A 12,680-nucleotide genomic window follows, 5' to 3' on the forward strand; every position below is an offset into this window, starting at 1 on the left:
GATATCATACTTCTACATTACAATAAATTTCTTACTCTTTTGTGATCTTCCAATCTTTGAAGAACTTTAATAAGAAAAAAGAAGTATGAAAACATGAGGGCCGAGTAGATTGAGAGTATAGATTGAGAGTGAAAACTAGGTAGGTGAAAGTTGGCAAATTTGGTAAAAGTTTCCATCTCCTGTGGTTGTCCAATGTCTTTTCCACGGATAGAAAAAGTACATGACACCTACGTGGATCAAACGTGTATGGTTTTGCTAGGTCCATGTGGTGCACGGCCCAATGATCCAGACCATTCATTTAGTAGCTCAATCAGCCACAGTATGCAAAATTCACCTATCGAACGATCCTAACCAACAGATCGGTAGCCTGCAAATGAGTATTTACAAAATAAATTACAACCCACATTTATACAGGGAAACACCCACTAATCGAAAGGCTAAGATGGTTTAGTCTAAGTGTTACGAACCCGACCCGGATCGACCGGAGAGGTCATTTTTGGAGGAGAAACTATGCATTTTTGGGATCTCCGCGCTCCCTGGTTGGAACCTCTAAGGAGTCCCATGGTTTGGACTTGAGTGGCCTCTTGACCCACTTCGAGGGAAGGGTCATCCTCCTTGGTGCCACGAAGACACAATTTCTCAAATAAAATTCTTCATTCCTTCCTCAAAAAATGTTAATTACAATACTTTATAATGGACTTTCCTAACTACAAACAAAGTAGGAATAAAACCTAGAAAATAGGAAATTAACTTTACCTTCAGACATTCTATAATGCCACAACTTTTCACCATACTTATCATAGTAACAGACTTGATGTTCCGTAACATCAAGTCACGGAACATGTATAGTTGGGCCACCGAATGACTAGCTTGGATCAGTTTTATGACATCCCACCGTATGCATCCAACGGAGAATACTAGCAACAAAAGATAACTGGGATCCACCACTTCGACCTCCAAACCATTCATACTTTTGAGTTTTGATTCTGTGCTCTCCAACAGGGTTTGGTATTTTCCTTAAATCAGATGGAGGAGACTTTGAAGGTGGAAAGCTGACTCTAACGATACTACGTTGTGGCCTGTGGGTTTTCTGTTTGGATCAATTTGTGTAGAAATTCTCAAAATCTTTGCCTTCCGGCCTCCGTAGAAGTGCACTTGATCCTTTCGTATTTTATCTTCAGAAAAAGAAGAAGAAGAAGTAATATGATGCGGAAAGGAATGAACCAGTGTATCGGAATTCGTAGACACACCTATCAGTTCATCCAACACTCAAGAGTTACACATAATAAACTGTTATCATATCACAATTTGACAATGGCAAGATGGAGGGATGATGGGTTGCACCATTTGCTCAGACATAGACCTGTTAAGGCCCTGTTTGTTTTGAATTTTGAGTCCAAAATTGACCACTGGATTCAAAATTAAACGGAATATTGAATACAATCATTGTTGTGTGCAAAAATAAAAACATCTCCAAATTAAGGAACAGTCTCACCAAAGTGATCTACTCAAAGAAACCCAAGTAAAAGGAGAAAAAACACAAATGGTTGAGGAGTCCAAAAATAAATCTAGAGAAAGGAAAACGTGAAGAGGGTAGAGAAGATTTCATCGATCCCCTTAATATTTTAAGGGGCCGTTTGGATACGCGGATTTTAGAATTCGGGATTTCTTCAAAATTGTAGCTAAGAGACAAGAGAAGCGGACCAGCCGTCAATTTTGACTCGTTTTTGACTTCTCGCCTTTCTTTCCGATAGCCAGAGAGTAGCAGATCCTCCTATTTTTCCAGGCTTTAGAAATCTCAAGATGCAGGAGAGATTTCTAAAACCTGGTTTTCTTACTTAAAATCCAAGAAACACTTCCAGAACAGCAGCAGCAGCTTGAACCCTCTTTTACACTGTTTTCAAACTAAAAACCTGGATTCTAAAATCTGCGTATCCAAACGGCCCCCAAGGGTGCTGTGAAATTCAAATTTATACCGATCTGATATAAAACACATGCATGCACCTCACGAAAACACCAACTGAATATATTATTTAGTACTCTAATCTCTGCAAATAAAAGCTAAAAAATTCAACAAACCATCCAAAATCAATTATACATCTATCAAGATAGTTCTGGTTCCAATAAGGCAATAACTCCTTAAACTAATCAAAAAACAAAAACTTCAACAAAACAATTGTAAGTTCAGAAATAGGAGAAGGAGCACTTAGACAATTGCATTAGCTGCACTTGCAATTCTCGGCCACAGATCGGCACATTCCTTTCCAATCGGCCCTGTAATTGCGGAGCCTGAAACCCCCATAAAAGCAAATTAGATACCTAATGTCATCATATGTTTTTGTGTTGTGTAAGCAAACACTCAGAACATGTTTGGCAACCATGAAAAAATAAAACATGAAATATTTGTTTACCCAAGGTGAGAAGGGCATAGAGGGCTACAGAGGGAGGGCCACGAAAGGAGAGAATGTGTTAGGGTTGGTAAACAAAGTAAAAAAAAAAAAACCCTGTTTAAAATAGATTTTTTGTTTTCCCTGTTTTCAATCCCCATCCCATCCTCTCCTGACTCACCACCCCCTAAACCTTTCTTTCTCACCGCTTTGCCCCTCTTACATCAGATAACCATTATTCCATGATTTTTTTTCCATCGTTCACAAGCATGCCCTCGGTATATAAACATGCTTTACGTCAACACGTTGAGAACAGCCTGGGAAAAAAAATCATGCTCCAAAATAGTATGAGTCTTCTTTATGTTTAAGAAGTTGCACTTAATAAGAGAAAATTCGGGATGGTTACTGTTAGAAGCAAATATAGCTTTTATTATTTTGTACAAAGAATTTGAAGTACCTTTCATTTCTCCCTTTGGATTCACTATCACACCAGCGTTATCTGCAGATTCAATAAAGAAAACAGATGATAAGAAAATCAGGAACAAAAAGGGCACATGTATACATAAGCACAACAGCAAAATAGCTTTCATGTTACATCACACCATATACATACATTGGTTGAATTTATTGATTTTATAGTTCAATTTTATTATTATTATTGTTTTTTTATGATTGGTAAGCTGGGATTGAGCCTCCAACCTCGAGGTGGAAAACCAAAGCCTTGACCAATTGGGCTAGACTCTCAACCCCCTCCTAAATTTCAATGGTTAATATAAATACAGTTGACACTCCCATTGTTGATGTATACTTTATAACCTATGATGGCTTACAAAAAATTACCAGGGGCAACCATAGTTTCACATCAGATAATTTAAAACCTCTACAAATTGACATGAAATTCAAAAAATAATTTATTAGAATGTTCTGTAGGACATAACATGTACCGATTATCTTTGTAAAGGGAAATGGTTCTTCCACCCCCTTTCCCAGCATTTCCGTCCATTTTTGTTCGTCTTCTCTAGAAAATAAATTTATTTTCAGGAGAAAACAAACCAACGAGGTGGCACTGCCGCCATTTTTAGAAAAATGGCAAATATAATCGGGTGGAAGTTCTGAGCAAGGAGGTGGAAATATCATTACCTTTCAAAACTTAATAAAAATAAAAGAAAAGGCTTATATAATTGAAATAATGGCCAAAAAAGTTTAACTAAGGAAAAGCTAGCTGATGGGGGAGAAAAAGGTACGATGACCAACCCGTAAAGAACAAAGAAAAATACAGATGATAAATGCAGATAAACTGGAGGGGAAGACAAGGATTGAAGCTCTTATGCTAGTTTTGGACTTGGCCAAAACTCTCAAAAACAAAAAAATTCCGAGCCAAGTCGATGAGTTTTAGAACACTGGATCTATCAAGGAAAAATAGAAATTAAATGATGAGAGCAGCTTTCCCGTGCATAAGAATTAGAACCTCTCTTTTAGCCCACCTGAACATAAGAATTAGAACCTCTCTTTTAGCCCGCCTTAACTAGATTATACTGCTTTATATATTTTCCACCAAAACAATTAGAACACAAAAGTATTCTTGATTCTCAAATTTTACATTCTCTAATATTTAGTAGAAAACATGTCAATAGTAAATATGACAAGTAGCCCACCTTAACAAGGATTATAATGCTTTATATATTTTCCACCAAAACAATTAGAACACAAAGTATTATTTATTCTCAAATTTTACATTCTCTAATATTTAGTAGAAAACATGTCAATAGAAAATATGACAAGACTCTGACTCATACTTCCAAAAGCACAAACACTTGTTCTCCCTAAACCTACTTATTTGATTTAGCCTTAAGATTAATATAGTTAACCAAGGTTTTAAATCTTAGTTTGGGTGCCGGTTTCAGGCCTTTCGGCCACCACCACCGAAATTGAAATATTTTGGTTTAGATGAAAATTTCGGCCGAAATCATTTAAAATTCAGCTAAAAATTTCGATATTTTTAAAATTCCAGCGTAAATGTCTAGAATTTCAGTGGAAATCATTAAATTTGGGTGGAAATCTTATAAAAAAGGAAAATGAAATTTTGGAAAAAACGATGATTCATGGTGTATTTCGTTTCGGTCTTGGCCGAAAGCAAAATATTTCATTTGAAACGGCATGTTTCAACCGAAATTTTAAACTATGATATAGATTATAGACATTTTTATTTTATTGTACTTTATTTTGAGCTTTATTTAGCATTATTAGTCACATTTGATTGGCCCTAGATATGTGTTTGTCTGTGGGGGTCCACATCAACTCTATGGCCCGCTACCCTTACCTTTCTATGGTCCACCACCCATTAACTTAAATCCAATCCCAAACCCACAACCCTTACCTTTCTATGGTCCACCACCTATTACCTTAAATCCAATCCCAAACCCACCCAATTGACATATTTTATATCCTAACTGGCCCTTCACCATAGCGTACCACTTAAAAAAAGGGCGGCCCAGTGCACGAGGCTCCCGCCATTGTGGGGTTTGGGGAGGGCTAGATGTACGCAGCCTTACCTCTGCTTTGCAGAGAGGCTGTTTCCGTGACCTAGAACTCGTGACCACCAGGTCATAATGTAGCAACCTCACCGTTGCGCCAAGGCTCGCTCTTTATAGCGTACCACTTAAAACCCCAAAATTCATTTGAAAGAAAACTTGCAACCCTATTAGCTACTCCCCATGGTCCACCACTTAACTTCACAACCCAACAATATATACCCCCGCCCCTCTCCCCACCCCAACCCGCCCAAATTCATTTTAGGCATTGTGTTGATTCTTTATTAGATTTATTTTGTAGATCGATTCTTTACGCTACAAAGGCTTGAGATATAAATTTTCTTCAATAGTTAATTGGCTTTCTTTTATAGATCTAATGTACGGAACCTACTTGAGTGAGTGATTTCATATTGACTGTGGGCTCAATTTCATTTTTTTAACCTTATCTGCTGATGTTTTGCTTTCTCTGAGCATATCAACCCAATTAGCCTTTTGGGGCATCATAAACCAAAGACTTCTCACCAGGTGAATTGACTTGCAAACCCTAGGTTTGCACCACCTACACATCTCAAAACCCAAATGCTTTTACCACTCCCTATACTAAGAACATGAATTTCTCATAAAATGGCAATCCCTCAAAATCCACATCACAAAAATCCCTTCAGAAGTCAACAGCCTTCCGATCCACTTCCAAAATTGAAGCGCATAAATACAAATTCTATGCCATCCCAACGATGGAAATAAATAGGGGGGGTTTTAAGTGTATATAGTTAAGATTATAAGGTACAAAGTTTAGCAAGAAAAACAAAAAGGCAGCCCAGTGCACGTGGCTCCCGCCATTGCGGGGTCTGGGGAGGGCTAGATGTAAGCGGCCTTACCCCTGCTTTGCAGAGAGGCTGTTCCCGTGACACAAACCCGTGACCACCAGGCCACAATGGAGCAACCTTACCGTTGCGCCAAGGCTCGCCCTCTAAAGTTTAGCAAGAAGCACCTCAAATTTTCCTCGAACCTCAAGAATTTGGAAAGCCTCTTTTACAATGGAAAAGGGAGAGAGAGAGAGAGAGCCAATTTGAGAGAGAGAGAGAGAGCCAATTTGAGAGAGAGAGAGAGAGAGAGAGAGAGAGAGCCAATTTGAGAGAGAGAGAGAGAGCCAATTTGAGAGAGAGAGAGAGAGCCAATTTGAGACAGTCCTAAAGCAGCCCATTTCCAACTGAATCATTGTATCCAAACCACAAATAACTTGTTTTCTAAACTATGCAAGAGAAGACATTTGCTTTTCTCAATGAATCTCCTACAAAACCTAACCAATGAATCTCCTGTTTGTTGAGAATTCTCCAAGGCAACCACACATTTGCATCACTTTCTACCAACCATGCATTTCCTCTACCAACCATAGTCTATAGATATATTTCCTACCATGCTAATAACATCCTCTTGAAAGTTCATACAATACATATCCTGCTCTCATCTCTACATATTATACAATTATTGATTTAACATATACATAACATAATGCTTTATTGTCAGAACATCTTCATTCCGATACCTTATTTCTATGGAATTCATTCTAAATCTTGCTCTTTGGATCAATGGCCTCGTGCAAGTTAGCTGCTCATGCAACTCACCTCCCCTTCCACGGCCTCTAATGTGAAATTGCTAATATATTTTTTTTGAAAGGCAAGAAATGAAATTGATAATATTACTAAAAATACTTCCTTTTACAAGAATTTTGCTTCAAAAGGGTTGAAAATCCATTGCAAATGCAATACTTCACCATAGATATGTATTAACTATAGAAGAATGTATACAATAAAAGTAATACATTCAAAGTGAGCAAGTAAGATCCATATAACTTATATTAAGTACAGAACAAAAAAAAGAAAGAGAATATCCGTCAAGTTCTCTGTCAATAGCTGCTCAATAAGTGCACAACAAGGCAATGTTTTTTACTATGATTTGTGGACACAGACACGAGTGTCGCGTCTCGACACAGACACGGGGTGTCAGACACGGCAAACTCCCAAAATTTAGAAATGGGGACACCGCTAAAAAAGAAAGTACATATACTCATGATTTGTGGACACGGATTTGTGTGCCGAGTTTTGACTAAGTTCGACACGGATACGAGGTATCTGACATGGAAACCCCTAAAAAACTAGAAATAGTGTCACACTCATACACATACATACATATAAAGTTGCTAACACTTCTAGTAGTACATCTAGAAGTGTCTAAAAGAGTGTCGACACGTGTGGACACGGGTGTCGTGTCGGACATGACACGACACGTGTGTTGGCAATAAATTCGAAGTGTCGGCCAAATCATAGGTTTTTTTAATGAGTGAGGTATAATTGCTACAAAGATTTACAGGAGGCAGGAGATATGATGTAGGCCCAAGAACATCATGCTGTTTACTTCAAGAATTTTATAAATACCTCACTATGAAAGATTCCATATAAAAGGAGAGACTTCAGCAATTAAAAAAGAAAAAAAATGGAAAGATACATTACCCTGATAATTTATGAAGACCAGTAAAAAATCTCACACTTATGAATTCCGACATACAGCTGGGTCTTGGGACATTTTAAATTTGTTTGGGTTTTCTTTTCATGTTTCTATTGAGAAACATCAGAGAAGAAAACAATATATATATATATATATATATATATATATATATATATTGAAATGATAACAACATATAGATAGTTGCCCATAATAGGTTAAAATAGTAAAAGGGCAGCCCACTGCACGAGGCTCCCATGACCACCATGTCACAAAGGAGCAACCTTACCATTGCGCCAAGGCTCGCTCTCTTAATAGGTAAAAATAGTAGAAATTAGAAAATAAATAAAAAATAAAATATGAAATCTATGATTTATGAAATGAAAAAAAAAAAGTATATGATGTAGGCCGTTTGGTTAGTGAGTATTCTCAAATTTTCATAATAATATGCAAAATAGTAAGATCATGTAATATTTTCTCAAGCGAAAAATGTGTATTTGACATGATCTTTAAATCCTAATATTTTCAATTTATTTTTGTTCATTAAAAATCTCACTATATTTTGGCCAGATTACTGAACGATTGGGATATTTGTGACTGACAAATCCCCTGCACCAAAACAGTGCTTTAACCCTAAATGCGCCCTTCAATTGCTCCGCCCCAACGCATTTGGGGATATCCAGCTAGCTCTGTGTTTGAGTGGCATTTTGAACCTAACCACAACATATCTGTTGATTCTTCAACCATCAGTCTGTTCAAACCTCCACTTAGTTTCACCAAAGCTTCATTCCGGTCATGGCTAGGTGACCCCGGTTTGGGTCCATAAGCAGTGACAATTGTTTTTTCTTAGATGATTACAGTCACCATTTGAAGCATCTCCATTCAGAAAATGCGAACTCAAAACAATCACCATGGACCAAAAAAAAAACAACAACATAGAATCCTCCCGTGCAAATCCAACCCATATCACAATCCTAGCACTTTCAGAGCAGACTTCTCTATGACCTCTTTTATCTATGTTATAGTCAGTCTAAGATGTACTGAATAGAGAGATTTGTAAAATAAAATTCGGGCAGTGCCAGTCTCATTGCATGTAGCTAATGATAATGATCTAAAGCCCTGTTTGGATTCCAAGAATTTTCTGGAAAAGTTTGGAAAGGAAAAATATTTCTAAAAGGTCATTACTTCTTTTATGCGCTAGAAAAGATAAATTCAACCAACCCTATTCAATTTTCACTTAGAGGGACCTTCGATATATCTCTCTAAATTAACCACAGTCATATCATTCCCATCTAAATTTTGAAAAGAAATCTTGTACCAAGAAATATTTTCCATCAGAAATGCTTTTCTGGCAATCCAAACAAGGGATAAAAGAAAATTGTACAGTGCAATTGGCATGATAAGATGAATTCCATGCATGTCCAAAGTCAATACCGATCATTTCTTTGAAAAAAAATGAAGAGCTTAGAAGAAAACGCAATGAGATAAATTTATACCGATCCATCAACAAATTCGCATTGAAAATTCAACTATTCAAGAAATAACTCACACAAAACGAGAAGTTATAAGAAGAATTACCCTCAAAATACATGAATACACCGTCCTTTCGGCGCCAGGGTTTGCGCTGCCGGACGATGACAGCAGGCATGACCTTCTTCCTAAGATCAGGCTTCCCTTTCTTAACAGTTGCCATCACCATGTCGCCAACGCAGGCCGAGGGTAAACGATTGAGGCGTCCCTTGATACCCTTCACGGAGATGATGTAGAGATTCTTCGCACCCGTGTTGTCCGCACAGTTCACGGTTGCCGCCACTGGTAAACCCAAGGACATCCGGAACTTGTTTCCGGCCGATCCTCCGCGACCTACAGATTCAAAGGAAATGAAAAAAAAACATGGAGATAAATCACAAAAAAATATGACTGAAAATTCCAAAAAAAATGCACATATTTAACCATCGCAAGTTTTCTGCTTCACTAACTGATTGTTGAATCTGAAACCCTAATCCCCATTCGGATACAAGGATTTTCTAATCTAGGATTGTAAAATCCAAGAATTTAGAAGCTAAAACTTGGATTTTATATGAGAAAACGTGGATTTTAATAGCTAAAACTTGCATTTTACAATCCTATCAATGTACAATCTATGTTTTATCTAATAAAATCCAAGTTTTTAGCTTATAAAATCTAGGTTTTGGCTTGTAGAATCCATGATTTTACAATCCTGGATTATAAAATCCTCGGATCCAAACGAAGTGTGGGGGAATTAGTTTTAGAAGCAAAGGCAATTAGTTCCAGAAGCACAGTAGATAAGATGCAGTACTTCTACTATGAAATTCCAAACAAATGTACACATTTAACCACCCAAAGTTTTCTACTTCCTCTAACTGATTGATGAATCTGACACCCTAAGTCCCCGTTTGTATAGAAGGATTTTATAATCTATTATTGTAAAATCCAAGATTAAGATTTTACAAGCTAAAACCTAGATTTTATAAGAAACGTGGAGTTTTTAAGCTAAAACTTGGATTTTACAATCCTAAATCTGTACAATACTACACTCTATCGGTCTATCCTTTATCTGATAAAATCCAAGTTTTAGCTTCAAAAATCTAGGTTTTAGCTTGTAAAATCCATGATTTAACAATCCAGAAGCACCGTGGAAGAGAATATGCAGAGAATTACTACCACTTTGAGATTGGAATTCTAAAAACCTAACCCTAATCTTGCAGAGAAAAGAGAATACCTCGCTTCGACATTTCAACCGATTAGCTTTCTCCTGCGATCAAGAACGTAGGGCAGAGGGTTTGGTCCTTTTTATAGATGGTCCTCGCTAGGGTTTCGTCGACAAAGGGATGTTAAATTTTACATTACTAAAAACTTCTTAACTTCTCTAAAATGCCAGAAACGTCCCTCAGTTTCGGTATCGACAAAAATGTGCACCCAGTCACGATGACCCTTCTTGAACTATTGGTGCCCTGGGCCTGTCCGGACTGGACCGAATGGGACCAGGCCAGCCTAGGCCAGACCTGAAAGCACAGCCCGACTTCTTCACTCGTATATAATATAGCATGAGAAATTATATATAATATAGCATGAGAAATTATATGGTGTAATGGCTTACAAAAAAAGGACCTTGTAGGGTGGAGTTATCACCTTTGATATTTGATCCAACGCCAGCTTCTCAAAAAGTGAGCTGCGGTTGAACCGAATGTTAAGGGTGCTACCCCAGCCGTATTGTTGTAAGGCCTTACACCGTATAAAACTTCAACAATGACATATATTAAGCATGTTTCATTCCATTTTCATTAGCTTCCTTTACAAAAATAATTACTAGAAAACCTTTTCATTCCGGCGGAAATGGGGTGGAATGGCTAAAATTCAGGAAACAAAAAACAAGAAACTATTGTCCCGTGTGATGAGGAGTGACAAACAATCATGAAATAAAACTCTACTCAAAATCATAACCACTTTTCCTGATTTTTATCCATTTTTCAATCTCACCGCAATCCTGCCCCACCAAAGCTCTCACAACAATTAGATACACCAATTTATCATGGAAAAAAAAAAAAAATCCTGGCAACTAGACATGGCCTAGGGCATGTCTGCCAGTCATGATTTTTTTTCATGATAAATTGGTGTTTCCTGATATTTCACCATTTCCTTTTTCTATAACGACCCCGTTAGTTTGATTTGGGCAGTTTCCTTATATTTTGCCATTTTTTTTCTTCGAAAAATCAACCCAAAACATTATAGAGAGTTCATTTATTTAAAACTTCTCTTCCCTTTCCAAACCAATCATTATCAGAAGCCATCCATTTATTCTCAAAACTCCCACAATTCTTCTCTCTCTCTCAAAAGCCTGTGGCATGTGTAGTAGTATCGGAGTTGTTCATTATGCTCCTCTTCTTACACATGCGGTGTCCCAGGGAAGAAAAGGAGACAAATATATCATTTCCCATGATACTATTGGGAATTATCTAGGCAATTTCGTCAAAAGCCATTTCGCAGCTCACTTTTGCACTAGAGAACATCTTCCTCTTAATAGATTTTGTCCTATTCCTGTAGGAACTGCACTAAAAATTAGTTGGGTCCAATAATCAGTTTAGGACTAAAAACCAATCCTCAAAATCCAAAACAAATTAGAATCTGTTTGGATGCCGGAAAAATAATAAAAGAAGTAAAGCATAAGAGCAACACCTATGTAAAAGCAGGCCTCTTTGGAGACCATAAATAACAACGCCTTTTGTGACTTATATGCCATTCACCTATAACGGATTCTACTATAAATAAAGGGAGATTTAAAGACACATCCAAGCACACACAGAGTTTCCACCTTCAACAAAGAGAAGAGGGTAATCATGGCAGAGGCAAACAACAAAACATTTATCCTTCTTAATCTGTGACACGGTGTTTGGAGTTCGGTTGGGCGATACATGCTTTGGGGTGACAAAATTATTCAACTTGACGGCGGAATTATTTGACGGGATCAATCCTAATCTCAACTGTGACAAGCTCTTTGTGGGTCAGTGGCTCTGTGTTGCAGGGAAACTGGGACTGTGAATTGAGTTGTTTTAAGGGAGGAAATAAACTTGCCGCTATGCAGGATTTTCATTTCATGTAGTAGTTATATTATGAAAGTCTTTTAGTATTTTAGAATGTCTCTTTTCTACCCTAATTGCATTTTTCCGCTCCCTTTTGTTCCGTCTTCTCTTTTCTACCAAACTGGCTCAATATTCCCGAAGGGCCCAATGTAATGAGCGGCTATTAATGTGCTTTACAAGTAGTTAACATGATAAAACTGTGCTTAACTAACTACTTGTGTTTGAATTTCAAAATAGATAACTAAAATTAACTTCCTAATCTACCACTACAATGATCCAACGGTCTGATCTTTCTAGAACATCCGATACATTCTAACAGTGGCTTACGTAATTTTTGATTGGGGCAGGCTGATGCGCTTATTTGTTGGGTTGGTTTTTTGATTGGGTTGGTTGACGTCTCAAGCCAAGACAATGGCTCGGGTGGGAGCAAATTGAGCCAATCCTTTTCCTTATCTGTAGCCCTTCTCTAATTCAAGTAACATATTTCAAGAGGACTATAAGGCCTTGACCCTCAGCTGGTACAACAACATTTTGTTTAGGTAAACAAATACCCTATACTATAAATTCAGGACCATACCATAGATGATTGAAGTGGTGGGCAGGATAAATGCTTGGAAATTTTAGCCACATTGAAATTATTGCACACCACGAGCAGAACA

General features: G+C 37.5%; 1 protein-coding gene across 1 annotated transcript; it reads right to left on the reverse strand.

Annotated features, from left to right (window-relative positions):
* Nucleotides 1-2,005: 2,005 nt before the first annotated feature.
* Nucleotides 2,006-10,320, reverse strand: LOC143892208 (large ribosomal subunit protein uL14). Its single transcript, XM_077396664.1, has 4 exons — nucleotides 10,164-10,320; nucleotides 8,999-9,283; nucleotides 2,845-2,886; nucleotides 2,006-2,289 (listed from the first exon to the last, which is right to left on the reverse strand). Exons 1-4 carry the CDS (start codon nucleotides 10,174-10,176, stop codon nucleotides 2,207-2,209), a joined length of 423 nt encoding a protein of 140 aa, XP_077252779.1. The 5' UTR covers nucleotides 10,177-10,320; the 3' UTR covers nucleotides 2,006-2,206.
* Nucleotides 10,321-12,680: the final 2,360 nt, after the last annotated feature.

Source organism: Tasmannia lanceolata, unplaced genomic scaffold (assembly GCF_043159265.1).
Source record: "Tasmannia lanceolata isolate RefF3 unplaced genomic scaffold, GAP_Taslan_0.1 ptg000015l, whole genome shotgun sequence".
NCBI lineage: Eukaryota > Viridiplantae > Streptophyta > Magnoliopsida > Canellales > Winteraceae > Tasmannia > Tasmannia lanceolata.

What these genes read in the sequence shown, in the direction of transcription:
- LOC143892208 (XM_077396664.1), bottom strand. An exon ending in TGTATTCATGTATTTTGAGG is followed by an intron (nt 2,887 to 8,998) that starts GTAATTCTTCTT and finishes TTGAATCTGCAG; the next exon opens with ATAACGCTGGTGTGATAGTG. An exon ending in TCCAAAGGGAGAAATGAAAG is followed by an intron (nt 2,290 to 2,844) that starts GTACTTCAAATT and finishes TGGGGGTTTCAG; the next exon opens with GCTCCGCAATTACAGGGCCG.